The 16641-nt window shown below is 38.8% G+C and overlaps 1 protein-coding gene and 1 long non-coding RNA gene across 2 annotated transcripts; one reads left to right on the forward strand and one right to left on the reverse strand.

The window, feature by feature from the left end:
* Positions 1 to 1138: 1138 nt before the first annotated feature.
* Positions 1139 to 5505, reverse strand: LOC148351374 (uncharacterized). The gene is made up of 2 exons (XR_015852920.1): positions 3348 to 5505; positions 1139 to 2017 (listed from the first exon to the last, which is right to left on the reverse strand). It is a non-coding gene; the product is annotated as an uncharacterized LOC148351374 (long non-coding RNA).
* LOC148351375 (creatine kinase, testis isozyme-like) lies at positions 5224 to 15680 on the forward strand. Its single transcript, XM_088354957.1, has 8 exons — positions 5224 to 5455; positions 9205 to 9392; positions 9620 to 9774; positions 9852 to 9984; positions 10042 to 10213; positions 12381 to 12504; positions 12571 to 12760; positions 15330 to 15680. The coding sequence occupies exons 1-8, from the start codon at positions 5433 to 5435 to the stop codon at positions 15506 to 15508; spliced, it is 1164 nt and encodes a 387-aa protein (XP_088211083.1). The 5' UTR covers positions 5224 to 5432; the 3' UTR covers positions 15509 to 15680.
* Positions 15681 to 16641: the final 961 nt, after the last annotated feature.

Here is a 16641-nt window from a genome sequence, read left to right on the forward strand (position 1 = left end):
TGTCACGTTTTTGTTGATTTCAAGAAGGCATTTGACAGATTATGGCAGGCCGCTACATGGGCCACCATGTGGAAGTACAACAAGGGCCAGAAACTAGTTCAGACCATTGAACAACCATATGCAAATGCCAACAGTGCGGTACTTATCAATGGTACCACTGGAGCATGGATTTGAACCACAGTCTGTGTGATACATGACTGCATTCCATCTCCAAGTTTATTCAACATCTTCCTTTAGAGGATTATATCTAAAGCTCTGGAAAAACATGAAGGTACAGTCAGTATTGTGGGACACAACATCACTAACCTCTGTTTTGCTGATAATATTGCTGGATTAGCAGCAGACGATCAGGAACTTAGAGCAGAAAACTGAAATGTAATGACCAACAATCCCCAAGGTATCACCACAAACATCATCAACCACAGAGACCTAAAACCTGTCTCCAAATGTAAATACCTTGGAGCTGTCATATCAGTAGAGGGGTCAGAACCAGAATTTGTGGCCAGGATAGCTCAAACCACAGCCGTACTTGCCAGACTTAAACCTATCTGGAGGGACAGGAACATAGCAATGAAATCAAAGCTCAGACTCATGCAAGCATTGACACAATCTTATTCTACGCTTGAAGGACATGGTCTCTCACAGCAAAACTGGAAGAAAGTCCAGGCCTTGGAGATGCGTTAGGAAACTTCTTGGCATCAGCTACTTAGTCCATGTGTCAAATAAAACGGTGGCCCCTATAAAGAACTGTTGTCAACTGTGTGCAGACGGAAGGTTCAGTGGTATGCTCACGCTACAAGATCATCAGGACTGAACAAGAAAATTCTCCAGCCGTTTTTTTTCTCAAGCTGATATTTTTTATCTTTTTAATTGATCTGGTTTTAAATTTTCTACCGTAATCGTAGCCCTATGCAGCCCCTTTAGACACCGTGTGATTAAGAGATGTACAAATAGACAAATATATAGAATAGAATAGAATAGTATAGAAAAGAATAGAATAGAATAGAATAGAATAGAACTTTATTGTCATTGTTACAAAATGGTAACATATTGTGACAACAAAATTGAGCATGACACTCCAGTTTCACACACTCACAGTGAGGTAAAAAAAAACAAGAAGATAAAGGAACAGAGAAGATAAGGTCATAGTTATAATTTGCAAAATATTTACACAAGAAATGTCGGCATGTAGGATGTTACATACAGTTTGGTATCGTAAGGGTTTGTGCAATATGCATTTGGTGCAAAAATAGTCATCATAGTGCAAAAAATAGTCAACATGTGCATTTGTTGCAAAAAAAATAGTCATCATAGTGATAAAAATAGTCAACATTGTGCAAGGTGAGCAGTAAACATAGTGCAGTCAACATGTGCAAGAAAAACAGACATGAGTACCATTTTACATTCGTATGAGGTAGTGTGTTTGCAAGAGTTTTTCAGTTTTTTTGTGCTGTGTCTGTTTGGGGTGGTAACGGCTCTGGGGAAGAAAGTGTCTCTGAGTCTGTTCGTTTTTGTTTTGTGTGATCTGTAGCACTTGCCGGAAGGCAGCAAGTCAAAGAGGTGGTGGCCGGGGTGAGAAAAGTCCTTGATGATGTTTTCTGCTCTGCTGAGGTAGCGAGAGCAGGCAATGTCCTCCAGACTGGGCAGAGAGCAACGATTTTCTGGGCTGTTTTGATGACCCTCTGGAGCGTTTTCCTGTCTGCTGCTGTGCACCCAGCAAACCACACCGTAATGCAGTATGTTAGAATGCTCTCCACTGTGGCTTTGAAAAAGGACACCTACAGCTGCTGTTTTAGATGATTTTTCCTGAGCACTCTCGAGAAATGCAGTTGCTGCTGGGCCTTCCCTATCACCGCTCTGGTGTTTGCAGACCAGGAGAGGTCGTCGGAGATGTGCACACCCAGAAATTTGAAGGAGTGGATTCTCTCTACAGTCTCCTTTTATGATGAGTGGTGCTGGATTCCTGCCATTCCTGCCATATGTGATTTGACTTGAATCTTTGAACGGGCAGCACCATCTAAATGAGTAAAAAACATAAATTGCAAGAGCTCCATGTGGCCTAATTTTATTATTTAGACGAGGTCAGGTTCATGAAGTTTAAGTGGACTATCTATCTATCTATCTATCTATCTATCTATCTATCTATCTATCTATCTATCTATCTATCTATCTATCTATCTATCTATCTATCTATCTATCTATCTATCTATCTATCTATCTATCTATCTATCTATCTATCTATCTATCTATCTTGGTCATATCCCTTAAGAGGGATGAGCGACAGCAAGACAAAAACATACAATAACAGAGAAAACAAAAGGGAAAAAATAGCAAAAAACACACACGAAAATTTTTGGACCATGGCCAACCCAAATGCCCAAACACCCAAACAAGTTAGGCACCTCGGCACCTAAGTTGGTCATGCTTTCGCCCCTCCAGATGAAACGCTGCCCCTGCCGCATTATACAGGTGCCCTGCCCATCCCTTAGAATGCGCCCAAACGTCCCACTATTCTTTTACACCTCTCCACTCATTCCTATCACCAACAATAGCTCAAGCTTTCACTAGATTTAGACCTCTTTCCTGCTGTTATTAAGTGGGTTAAAAACATGAAATTCAATAATCAACATGAGAGAAAAAAAAATCAATTTGATGGGGGGGAAAAAAGGATGATGCGTGTTTTATTTTGTTAATGTGGTTGACTGTTTTGACCAATTGCTTCAAGTTACAAAATGATGTCACTGACATGACTTGTTACAACCAGATGACATCACGGCACTGAGTTGTAGTTTGGTTGCTGTTTACTAGTCATTGTTGATGTTCTTTCAAAAAACAAAGGGTGAGTTTTTCTACAACATCAAAATAGTTTTTACTGTGAATGTCTATCTCTGTGTTTGGTTTATGTGATTCCCTCTGCGCTCAGGCTGCTTGGTTTTATCCCAAAATAAAATCCCGCCCCAATCACAAATTGGCTTTTTTGATTGGCACTTTAGAGCAAGAAGTATTGACCGTTTGCACACACGCGACCTAACCACATTACGACACCATGACGGACAGTAGTAAACCGTAGTGAACAGTGGACGAGGCCAGTAAGCAGAGGACAAAAACAACAAAATCTATACTAATCAACACCATTGGCAATGACTAGTCAAACTAATATTGTGCAGCACACCTTGTCATGTAACTAAATGTAAATGAATGGTATCAGCATAAGGCAAGTTAAATTCAAGACTTTTAAAGACTTTAATGCCTTTTGGAATCAAATTTAAGACTATGTCGGCGGGAAGAAAAACATTTGAAACAAACACAAAAAAACCCACAAATGTTTCTTGCCTCGTACACATTACCTGACACAGCTTTTAGCGGAAAATGTTCGTCCGACAGCCACTTCTCATTAAATTTACACTTTCCCATGGTCCAAATTAAACTTCTCTGTCCAAAGTTGCTAAGTGTATTGTGGGTAGGCCTAAGACATGCATCTGCTATGAAAAGCCTGACTGAAACCACATCATTGTTTTGATATCTATTGTGGGCACGCTATGTTGCCTATTAAGTAAATTGGGTCATTATAAAAAAAGACAATTTATTAATGTTACTGAGTATTTTTCGATCAAACATATAATCTTATCAATGTGTTCACATTTGTAAGACTTCTGTAAGTTAGATTTGGGCATTTTTTTAATACTGAATTCAATGCATTTCAAGGATCCTAGGGAACCCTGGCTACACAAAATAAATATCTACTTCTTCATGTAAAACTGATTACTTATCTAAACACTGATGTTGCATTGAAAAAATTACTACTCCTATGTGTTATAAACTAAATACAACCAATTAACAAAATCTCCTTGGACATATTTATGATAATTCTTTTATCAATTCCACCCATTGGCATTGATATGGGAATACTGTACTGGCACTTAGTGGCACTTAGCTGCCAATTGCTAGTATAATAGTTGAAAAGCATTCAGGAAAATGTATGTTTAATTCTCTTTTTTTGTTGAAGGACTTTTTTTACCCTTTAATTTCAATTTTTAGAAACTCAGACATTTTTAAACCTTGCTGTCCACATAAAGTGATGTGGAGGAACATTAGTTTAATACATGTGCATTAACAGCATTACAATAGCACAGTGTTTTTAAGCCAGTATGCCAGGGCACACATATGTCATGAGGCCTTTTCCAGTCTGTCGCAGGAAGTTGCGCGATCTTTAGAAAAAAAGTATGCCATTGCTCAATATTGTTGCTTTTTTCAAGCGATCAGCCGAGTAACTGTAAAATTCATATATATCAGTTGTAGGAATCAAGCAGGTTATTTTCTTTATCGACTAATTATCACTTCATGATCAACTTAATCAACCGAGTCCAAACGATCATCGACACCTTCTTCCCCAGGTCCAACAACCCTAAACAATCACAAAAACTGTGAAAGCATAACCCTCAACAATTTTGGCTTTATTTCTCTTTTTGTTGTTGCCAAACAAAACTATGAACAAAATATATAACGACACGGAACTGTGAAAACGTAGGGTTGCGTTTTTTTTTTTGTTTTTTTTTTATGCTGCACGGTGATGCATTTGTTTTCGTTGCACTATTATAACACACTCTTCTTCTTCATTGCTTTATTATCATTATTTTATATTATTATAACTATTATAACTTAGGCCCTTTTTCCTAAGCACTATCGTCTTTTATGTTTTCTCTCTTCAAAGTATTTATATTAAATGTTTTACCCCGGAATGCCATGTCTAATCTCGTTGCATACAATGTTTCACAATGTTAATATCAACGACAATAAAGACAATTCTAATTCCTGAAACTGTCAATAATGGCAACATCATAATTTAAGTTTTTTTAAAAACACATGAAACTGGTGCCTAGAATACATTTTTGATGGAAGTGTGCCTGGGCATTTCTTTTAATAAAAGGGTAGAAAAGTGTGCCTTGGATCCAAAAAGTTGGGAAACACAGCAATAGTACTTGTTGAAATGGGAAGTCTGTATTGATCTGAAGGCAATAGTATCGGCCCAATCCAAGTACTGACTGAGTATCGATAATGTTGATATTTGGATCGATGCGCCCACCATTAGTTTCATCCCCCTCTGCACATCGTGTGCACATGAGCGTGTGCACTTATCATAGTTCATTTCTTATGTTCATTAGAGTTGTGGACGAAAATGACGCCTTGTTTGGAACAAGTGAACAAAGCGGACGTCGGCCACTCGAAGCCTTCAGACGTTCGGCCACGTCGCGCCGAGTCACTTTTATCATACAGATTTTGGCAATGACGAATGCGCTTTATCAGCACCCACGTCGGTGGTATAAATGCAAATTCACGTCAAAATTCAGCTGGATTTGTAAAAAAACGTCTGCGAAAATTGCTCCAGATCTCTTCGCATTCGTGCTGGAGCTGCCAGGAAACGACTAGGAGACATGTCAGACACTATTGAGCAAGTGTAAGTCAATGTACATCCTTTGGGTGGGAAAATAAGCTAATGTTCGTGGCTTTTTTATATTATTAAGCCAATATTTAATTTAGTGTCAGTCTCTTAATGTGAAAGTATTTAATAGCATGCATAAAATAAGAATTAGAGCAGTGTTTCTCAAACGTTTTTATAAGCTAGGCACACTTTATTCACACCAAGATGTCGAGGCACACTGTCCGTCGAAATTGTTTAATTCACGGTACTTGTTAAAAGTTTTGTTTTATAAAGGGACACTTAACTATTTGACCACTTGGTGTCACTGTAGTTTAGGGTAAGTGGACTCCAACTTACGGCCCGCGGGCCATTTAATTAATATCAAAGTTAAAGGGACATTGTGTACTTTTGTCCACAGATGTCGCTTTGTTCAGTTTTGCCACCGAAAACAACTGCTAAAAGCTGACTTCAACTGAGGAAGACAAAATACTGATACTCAGTGCATCTTATTATGTTTGAAAAGATGAGGAATAAGTAAATAAAGAATAAGAATTACAAAGAATAGAGAAAAAGAACAACAAAAAAATGAGAAAAAACAAAAAAGGAATAAGGCAATATGTAAAACTAAAGAAAAGGGAAAGAAAAATGAAAATATCTTCTGTTGTTCATTCTTATTCTTGGAAAAAATATATTTTGCCTTTCTATTTGACTTCCTTTGATAAAGACTAGGTAAAAATTGGGGGGAAGGGTGCTTTTTGCTCACTTTCAGTCCCCGTAGTTTTTGGTCTTCCTTAGGCTAATTTTTGGTTGCACTATACACATTAAAACCACATCTAGTGGACAAATACATTGTCCCTTTAAAAACAGCAAAATGTTTTTATCAGCGCTGCTTTTGTGGAAATCCCCATTCGGCCCAACCTCACCTGGATCCTAGCTTTAGTGACCATTGGTGTAGGGTAACCAAAAACTAGTGCTAGAATGCAAAAAGGAAGACTACAAACCACGGAGCCCTCAAAACATATTTTTCTTCAGCCAGTCTTGCAAATGTCCAGCATTTTTTTTTTTTAGATCACCGTTGTAGTCTGGTAAATACAGTAACTTCGTGAGCAGTGAGTGTATAAAAAAATAGTCAAGTGAAGTCATGTTTGTTTTTATAGCACTTAATCACAAGAATTGTCAAAGGGCTGTACAGATTTCAGAATATTACATCTACAGACTATATTTACACCATACCCTGATCCAAAACCAACATGAGGGCTAGGAAAAACTAAAAAACCTAAGCCTGACGAAGATTAATATACCTTGAGAAGGGACAGCACATGAGCTAATCTCCCGAATTTAGAACACTCTTGAGCCTGCGAGTTTCTTCTTGGCTCTTGGGATCACTAGTGAACCAGCGTTTTCTGAGTGAACGCTCTAAACAGGAACATAGTGGGAAATTAAATTATATAATTAAACTACACACATTTTCTACAGCACACTGGTTGAAACACATTATTAAAACATGAAATAAAATCTAGGAAGTATAGTCAAAAATTTTGGAGCGTACATACACATAGACAAGTGTTAAAAAGTCTTACGTCTTCAATAACCCTTTAAGGTCATATGAGGCTAAGTCATTATTTTTTGATTTTAAAGGCCTTTCCCAGAAAAAACCTACACAATACTACTCTTGAAAGTTCAACCCTAACTCTGTAATGGAATATCTTTTCGAATCTGGCGTTTGTGGTGTAGCCCAATTTTAAGTAGAGGTCTGCATGCGGCACGCATCCATCGAGAGACACTCAAGTGAGCCCTGAAAAGACCATAAAAAAGTGAAAATATTGACCCTTAAAGTTATGTCACTAAGCTCACTGTAGCAATCATTTCTGAGAATTCAATTGTTATCTGCTAATAGGAAACCACTGAAGCAGAAGGGTGGATTTATCTTCCCAGCTATTCAGATGTCGATCGCGACTAAGTTTCGAAATCAGCCTTAAAGTGGACTCTTCCTTATAGCCCCATTAGTTTAAATGTGGCAGCCATATTTAGCAGAAATCTAACTATCTTCTAAACATACATTTTTTTACAAATAGATTTGCATTTATTTTACATAACATGAGATTCCCTGGCAGGACGGCGGCGCAGTGGTTAGCGCTTGTGCGGCACAGTTCATGTCATGGGAACCTGTCGTGGGTTCAAATCCAGCTCCAGACTTCCTTTGCGGAGTTTGTATGTTCTCCCCGTGCTTGCGTGGGTTTCCTCCGGGCACTCCGGTTTCCTCCCACGTTCCAAAAACATGCATTTCAGGTGAATTGGCCGGTCCAAATTGTCCCTAGGTGTGAATGAGCGAATGAGTTGTTTGTCCCTGTGTGCCCTGCGACTGTCTGGCAACCAGTTCAGGGTGTCCCGTGCCCACTGCCCGGAGATGGCTGGGATGGGCTCCAGCCCCCCCGCGACCCTAATGAGGATAAGCGGTACGGCTAATGAGATATGAGATGAGATTCCCTATGAGGAAGCTGGTATAATTAATTGTCAGCATTGGGTCCTTAAAAACCTCATGAAAGGCTTGGGTAAACGTTTTGGTCACTTTGATTCTCCATAATTTGTTTTCTTCCTTGTGCTTTTCAGCACTAGTTTATGGTTGCAATACAAAATGCAGCGTAATATTGTGTGCAAACAATACTCACTGTCCTTTTAATAAAGACACAAATCTGTGTTCTGTAGATGCCACCTTTTCCTCTGACGTGAAAATGACAAACAAGTCGGGACTTCTTTTGGATTCAATAGATTTTACACAAGCTAAAAACTGCTCAAATAATTTTAAAACTAGTTGAAAAGAAAAGTCAACCTAAATACTTTCATTACACTAAAAATATTCCCCTAGAAGCATAGAAAATACTTTATGATTAAAATTGTTTGCATGTGTATGTTTGAATGTAAATTATTTTCCTCAGGCAGCCATTTTACAACTTCTGTAAAAAGTGCTGATAGTTAAGTTAACATTGTGAAGTTTTGCAGCCAGGAGAAACGTTTTTTAAATATACAACTTGAAAAATCATTTTTTGTTTTATGCCGTCAGAGAGATGTCATGATTTTGATCTGTTGTAGACCTGATGTTATTCCACCAATATTGTTGGCTATTTATTGGTAACCTTTTCTTTTTTAAAAACCAAGCTTTATTTTTAAATAAGTGACATTTAAAAAAACAAAAACTTTCTACATGGTGTAGGTACAAGTTCATATGATAGTTTCCAAGTATATGTTAATTGTTGTCCAAAGAAACATAAATTTGCTGGCGTTCAATCAAAACCCATAGACTTCAATGTGTTCATTAATAAGAAAAATTCACAAAACTGGTTAAATTGTTTTGGTTCTATTAGAAGACAGTAGAAATACAACATTTACCAAATCAGGTATCACATTGCTATATTTACTATTCACCTATGCTTGATTTCTGACTACTTGAGTCAGCTAGGAGTCAAATACACAATAAATTGCGCAAGTCATAATAAGATTTATAATGAAAATCATAAATGCACACACATACATTGCACGCACAATAAAAAGAGCAATGACACTATGATAAATGATATCAGATCAGATAAACTGTTGTGCCCACGCACACTGAAAAACACTGATTAAGAGAGTATGTGGAATACAGATTTCACAATATCATGTTGGCTACCCTGAATTCTCAGTGATTGGAGAATGACTAATCAATAGATATTCTAAAGATGAATGATCATGATGTAAAAAATAAATACTGCACCTGCTTTACCACAATTTTTTTGCGAATGTGTTAGCTGTCAAAAAATGGCCAATCTTCAACTCAAAGGATTGACGGCAGAGGACGAGTTCCCAGATCTGAGTCAGCACAACAACCACATGGCCAAGTTTATAAACATGGACATGTACAAAACACTGCGGGAGCGGACCACCCCAAACGGCTTCACAATAGACCGTGTCATCCAGACCGGTGTCGACAATCCAGGTAAGCAGCATCGCCTTAAGACTTGATATACTTTAAATTCTGCACTATAAGCCGCTACATTTTGCTACATTTCAAACACGGCAGCTTTAAATACGGTGCGGCCTATTTTATAAGATGTGGACGTAAATTAGTTCATTTTCATGGAAGTTTAAGCCTGTGATTTTAAAGGAGGTGCGCTTTACAGTCCGGAATATACAGTAATCCTTTTGCATGCTTTCCTCCCGTAGGTCATCCCTTCATAATGACGGTGGGCTGCGTAGCCGGAGACGAGGAGTCCTACGAGGTCTTCAAGGAGCTACTGGACCTTGTCATCGAGGACCGGCATGGAGGATACAAACCCACCGACATGCACAAGACAGACCTAAACCCGGAAAACCTGATGGTAAAAAAAAAAAAAAAAAATCACACGCCTGCATCCAAGCACAGTTCAGACTCTGACAGCTAAACTGTCGCTTGAAGGGGGGCGACGACCTGGATGGAGATTACGTTTTGAGCTCCAGAGTCCGAACGGGCCGCAGCATCCGAGGATTCTGCCTGCCGCCGCTCTGCAGGCGAGGGGAGAGGCGCGCTGTAGAGAAGCTCTCCATTCAAGGTAATACCAAAAACTCCGCTTGGGTAATGACTTGAGACTAAAACTGACTCTCCACAGTCTTGGACTCGCTAACTGGAGATCTGCAGGGGAAATACTATTCTTTGAGGGATTTGTCCGACCAAGAACAGCAGCAGATGATTGACGACCATTTGCTCTTTGACAAGCCTGTGTCCCCTCTGCTGCTGGCTTCCAGGATGGCCCGCGACTGGCCTGACGCCCGAGGAATCTGGTGAGACCCTAACGCTGGGGTCCATAATCTTTTTGAAGCTGAGAGATCTTTTTTAGAATTACAATCAAGAGGGTGGTTTTGGCAGGGGTATGTTCTCACCAATATCCAGTAATCATTGTTTTGTCGCCACTAGGGTTTGGAGGATTACTTTAAAAATGTAATCTGATACACTTACCTGTCGAAATTTACTACAATATTGAAGTAATGTACTGGATTACTCTTGATTACTTTTGTATTCAACCATCTATCTTGTGCACTGCTTATCATTAGTGGCGCTGGAGCCCATCCCAGCCAGCTTCGGGCAGTGGGCAGGGGCTGCCAGCCAGTCGCAGGCCACATGGAGACATAACCCCTCACATGCCCATCCACACCTAGAGACAATTTAAACATGCCAATTCACCTGACATGCATGTTTTTGGAATGTGGGAAGAAACCAGATTAAACACACTGACATGGGGAGAACATGCAAACTCCGCACGGGGATACAGCATTAGCTAGAATTGAACCCTGGACCAAAGCACTGCGGAGCTGGACACTAACTGCCCAGCAGCTGTGCGGCCCGTTGTATTATTACTCTAATACTAAACATGCTGATAAAAGAAAAAAAAGGTGCTATTGTGTGTTTACCTGCAAAACACTAACAAACGTGTAATATTGGATAAAGTGCCATCGATACAATATGTGCAACAGATACTCTAGTTCATCGTGTGTAAACCTAATCTCTCTCCCTCGTGTTAGTGATTAAAATTATGACAAAATTAGCATAGCATTATGTATACGAAATATAGTTTTCAATAAAATTGTAATCCTGCAAAGCATTCCTTATTCAAACTAAATGTACCTGTAATTTAATTACATCTTTTTTCTCTAACTGAGTAACACAATACAATTTTAAAAATATTTCTATCCTGATTATGTAACGCCGTTACATGTATTTGGTTACTCCCGAACCCTATGTGCCACCAATATTTTGTGAACACTTGAAAAAAATATGCTTAGAATTTTCTTTATTTTTATTGATAAAATAGTGAACGTTTTTTGCTACATATAAGACATGTCACTCTAATACACACGTAATAAAGAGAGAAAAATGATATAAAGAAGAATGTCCTGATAAAGAGACAAAATATTTAAAAGGTAGCGCTTGAGACCGAATTGAAATTGATGCGTTTGAGTTAGTAGACACTCAAGGAGAATAGAAGAGAGCCCAACCCCGGAAAAGAAATTCCGACATGATATGAAAGCCCTCTCCCAAGTCTTTTGTGGGTTTTTTTACGGGACTGTGTAATATTTGACCACTGGATTTCGCTCTATTGCTTAATGCAACCAAAAATGGATGCTAAAAAGCACAAGGAAGAATACAAATTACAGAAATTCAAAGGGACCACAAAAAACATTTTTCTACTATTTTTTGCCAAGCCTTTCGTGAAGAAATAAAATTTAAAAAACAATAAGGGAAAAGACTAAAATATAAATGAATAAAGAAATAAGAACATTGTAAAAAATGAAAAATAACAAAGAAGAAAAGGTAAAGGAGAAACCTGATAAAGAAGTTTAAAAGGCTGATGAGAAAAAAATTGGAATTTCTCTGTTTTGGCCTTTGTTTTGTATGCTTCCTTATGCTTTTTAGCACTGGTTTTTGGTAGGACTACACAAAATAAAACCTATTCATATAACACCTTTAAGGGACCTGGAGCACCTACCAGAGGGCAATAAGTCAAAGAGGTTGGGGGTTAAAGGAGTCCCTTATAATGTTGGCTTTGGTGCGGTGTTGCAAGTCTCCATGCTGGGCAGAGAGCAGAGTTCATTTTCTGGGCTGTGTTGATTACCCTCTATGGTTTTGGTTACTTATTAGTGGGATGGGCTTCCAGTTTGATCTAGTTTTGGAAAAAAAACAATTGTATTATTACCATGTCTCCACTATTTTACTATTATTAATTCTTAATAATGGACAAATACATACAAAACAAGATGATTCCACATGATTTATTTAGAGATAGATATTAAATTTGACATTATATTGCACTAATATAAAACTTTGTTTAAAATATAAACTTTCCCTTGTTTGCATTCTCAAATTTCTTTAAAAAACAACCTGATTGTTGAGCGGTTTTCATAATCGGTTTAGGGTCAGGCTCTAAAACTGACGACGTTTTTGCATCTATAGGTTTAATGACAAGAAGACATTTTTGGTGTGGGTGAACGAAGAAGACCACCTAAGAGTAATTTCTATGCAGAAGGGCGGAAATTTGAAAGAAGTCTTTACTCGCTTCTGCACAGGACTCACAGAGGTTTGCCGAACCGCACTTCAAGTTGCCTGTAATTGTGTTGATTTATAATCCTGTTGCCTGTTTTAGATTGAATCTTTGTTCAGGAACAAGGGTTTCTCATTTATGTGGAACGAGCATCTTGGTTACATCCTGACTTGCCCTTCTAACCTGGGTACTGGTCTGCGCGCTGGTGTGCACGTCAAGCTTCCAAACCTAAGCCAACAGGCCGACTTTGAGGAAATTCTAAAGAGGCTGAGGCTTCAGAAACGTGGAACAGGTAAGATTGATGTTTTTCAACTGGTAAAAGGGGTGGGCAAACTACGGCTTGTGGGCCATATGCTTTTTTTATCGGCCCGTCAAACTAATACGTAAAAACTATCTTAGTATGGTTAAGAAAAAATCGTTTTATCATCAACAATTCGTGTAAAATGTACACTTGTATATAACGATCCACCCTCAATTTTTTTTATCAAAAATCAGGATTCAATTTTGTAAATAATTTCAACTAACTCAAAGGTTTTTTCTATAAAGGTGCAAATTCTTTGTGCTTTACAATTACATTTCCCCCCAAAATAAGATACATTGTCCTTTTAATGGGGCGGCAGTAGCTCAGGAGGTAGAGCGATCGTTTTAGAATTAAGGGATCCCAGTTCGAATCCCGGCTTGTCCGTGTTACATGCCGAAGTGTCCTTGGGTAAGACACTGAACCCCCAATACCCCCAATAAGCAGGTTAGCGCCTTACATGGCTGCACAGATCACGGCCGCTATTGGGAAATGTGAAGCACAATGTAAAGCGCTTTGGGAAGTCATTGACTTGAAAAGCGCTATATAAATGCAGATCATTTCATTTCATTTCATTTTAATGAGGTTTGCGTGAGTGATATGCTGGGGGGGGCATTTGTTGGGACCACACGACAATGTTGAAATAATCTACAAAGGCCAAAGCACCCTCTTCCGTTTTAGTGTGAAAATCTATCTACCCTGATCATATCTTTCGAGAGGGGTAACCAACAGAAAGACAAACACAAAAACAAAGTAAAGGAAAAAAGTACCAAAAAACACACACAAATGTTTGGACCATGGCCAACCCAAATGCCCAAACACTCTAACAAGTTAAGCACCTCGGCACCCAAGTTGGTCATGCTTTCGTCCCTCCAGATGAAACGGGACACAAAGCGGCCATGTCACTCGGGTCAGTGACACAACACACTCTTCTGTTCAACAGCAGGGCCCGACAGCTTTCACTGGTTTACCCCTGCCGCATCATACAGGTGCCCTGCCCATCCCTTAGAACACGTCTAAACATCCCACTATCCTTTTACAACACCTCTCCACTCATTCCTATCACCAACAAGAGCTCTAGCTTCCTCTTGGTCTCCTTCCATTTATTTCTGCTATGTAGAACCTCTTCAACATTTGTTCCTCATCCATCCTCTCCATGTTTCCAAAACAACCGAGTACTCTCTTATCCACACGATTGCTGAGTTCCACTCCTACTCCAGTTGTCTCTTACAATTAATTTCTTAATATCCAATATTGTCCTTACATACTCCTCAAAACACAAAAGCATTTAATTTCCTTCTCAGAGTGAGAAAATAACATGTGAAATAGTATACCCATTAATAATGTATCAATAATTTGATATATAAAATAAAAATGCAGATCATTTCATTTCATTTCATTTCAATAATTTCACAGATAGTCTCCCCGTAGCATAAGTCGGACCCCTGGCTAAAAAAACCTGTGACCTATAATCCGGAAAATATTCATTTAATCAATTATCTATTGTACTTCTAAGCCACAGAATAAACCATACTCACAGGCTCATACAGGCTTATTAAAAGTTTTTTTTTTTTTAGAAATACTGTTATACTGTACATCATCATTGATCCATAAAAGGTGGAAATTATTTCAGGAGTCTACTTTTTTACGACAGATGATATTTCATCAAACATAAATCTGGCGTTAAGATGCTTTTACCCTCCTTGTACTGTATCTGGAGAAGTCCGACTTGTCTGTGATATAAAGCATCCTCCCCTGTCTTGGTGATTTTGACAGCCAAGTGTGTCACGACCAGAATGGAATCAGGACCCAAATGCGTAGTGTTAAAACGCAAGTTTATTGATAGAAAGAGAAAGGGCAGCGCCCGTGATCCGGTGCTCAAAGGAAGCTGCTCATGCAATCGGATCGTGATTCGAATATGAAAGTTGATCTTCCGTTGCGGGAGATGGCGATGTCAAGGACAGGTCGTAAGCCGGGACAGGAGAGCAGACGTGGTCGGGATCACAAACTGGTCGTAAGCCGGGACGGAAGAGCAAACGTCGGAATCAAAAATAGGTCAGCGCCGGAGACAAACAGGGAGATCAAAACGTGCAAAAACGAGACAGGCGGGAGTCCGGGTCAAAATGTTGATTTGTACCAAACGAAGGTTCGCTGACGACTGACAACCGGAGAGTGACAGAACGGGGCTTAAAAGGACCGGGAACAAATGAGCGGGCATAGGTGATGCTAATCAGTAATCATGACACAGTGTTTTGTTGACATAAACATACAAAATTTAAAAAAACACATGCGTGTAATTAATGTAGGTTCGTCGAAGTAGCTTTATATAGTTGTACAACTTATTGACGCCTATGCAGAAAAGAGTCCGGGCGACCATTTAGCCAATCGCACTGCAAAACACAACACACAAGGAAGTTCTGCGAAATAGCGAAACCGCGAAAAGTAAACCGTGATATAGCAAGGGATTACTGTATTAGTTACCGAGAAAAGTGATTACGTTCCAGGAACACTGGTCGTAAATGATAAAGTGACAACCTTAACAAAATTGTCGTTCATTCACTAGGTGGCGTGGACACTGACGCCGTGGACGGAGTCTTCGACATCTCCAACTCGGACCGACTTGGATTCTCGGAGGTGGAACTGGTGCAGATGGTCGTAGATGGTGTCAAGCTTCTGGTAGACATGGAAAAGAAACTGGAGGCGGGAGAGTCCATCGAGGAATTAATGCCTGCCCAGAAATAGGACTGCCATGCCCCTGCCTTCTTTTTAATTAAATGGCTTGTCTAACTAGGACAAACTTATTGAAACAAAATGAAAGTTTTTCTTGAATAACACAAATTATTTTATGCAATGAATAAAATGACATTAGTACTTACAAATATGAAATTGAATAAAAAACGTTTGATAAACTGTTTCAATGTTTTGAAATGTATTTCCAATGTTAACAATTCAGCAAATAACTTGCATTCACTGAAGCAATGTCACTGAATTTAGTCTTAGATTGTCGACACTGAAGATGAAAACATTAATAGTTATGGCCAGAGTTACAGATACCATTTTAATGCAGGGGTGTGGAAATACAGCCTTTGGGCCACATGCCGCATGGCATCCCTATTATTCCAGCCGCCTCATGAAAATGGTGAATATATATATATATATATATATATATATATATATATATATATATAAAATAAAGTAATACAAATTGGTTTTAGTGTCATTTTTGTCCCCAATGTCACTTTGTGTGTGTACAACCCCTGCCCCCATATTAAAAATCTTTTTCGTGAAACGTTAATGGTGAAATTAGGCATTATTAAAATAGCGGGCCTCATTTTTTTGTATTTATCTTTTTGATCGTGTATTTTATTAAATTTCATGCTAGAAGAAACATTCTCATCCATGAGTTATTGCAATGTCCAAAAATGGTTAATGTAATTTTCTTTATTTCTGAATGTTTCAATAACAATGTGATGGTCTATAATCTCCACTTAAGTCAGCGCCATGCCGTGTATCACTGGCCCTCCCACCTACTGGACAACACACTCATCTAGTGATCAAATATCACACATTGGCTTTAAAGGAAATCATCTATATAGGATTTGACAGCAATCCTCTTTTGCAAGGCAGGGGACGTTTGATTTCTGGTTGTAACTCGTATAAAGAGAAGATTTTTGCTCATGAAAAAGTTAAGCTTGCTATTTATCTACTTTTCACACTTAAGGGACCACTAGATTGCACTCCATTGTGTAGTGCAACCAAAAACGAGTGCTACAAAGCACAAGGAAGAATACAAACCTCAGAGACTCAAAGTGGCAAAACACACCCTTTGACTGCTCATTTTTTGCCGAAGCTTTTTGATATATTAGGGTGGCGGA

This window comes from Urocampus carinirostris, chromosome 15 (assembly GCF_059441175.1).
Source record: "Urocampus carinirostris isolate Australia breed hairy pipefish chromosome 15, RoL_Ucar_1.0, whole genome shotgun sequence".
NCBI lineage: Eukaryota > Metazoa > Chordata > Actinopteri > Syngnathiformes > Syngnathidae > Urocampus > Urocampus carinirostris.

Excerpts from the sequence above, each read along its gene's own strand:
- LOC148351375 (XM_088354957.1), top strand. The coding sequence starts at position 5,433 with ATGTCAGACACTATTGAGCAAGT. Across the intron at positions 12,505-12,570 it reads TCTGCACAGGACTCACAGAG|ATTGAATCTTTGTTCAGGAA; the intron begins GTTTGCCGAACC and ends TGCCTGTTTTAG. Across the intron at positions 12,761-15,329 it reads GCTTCAGAAACGTGGAACAG|GTGGCGTGGACACTGACGCC; the intron begins GTAAGATTGATG and ends TTCATTCACTAG.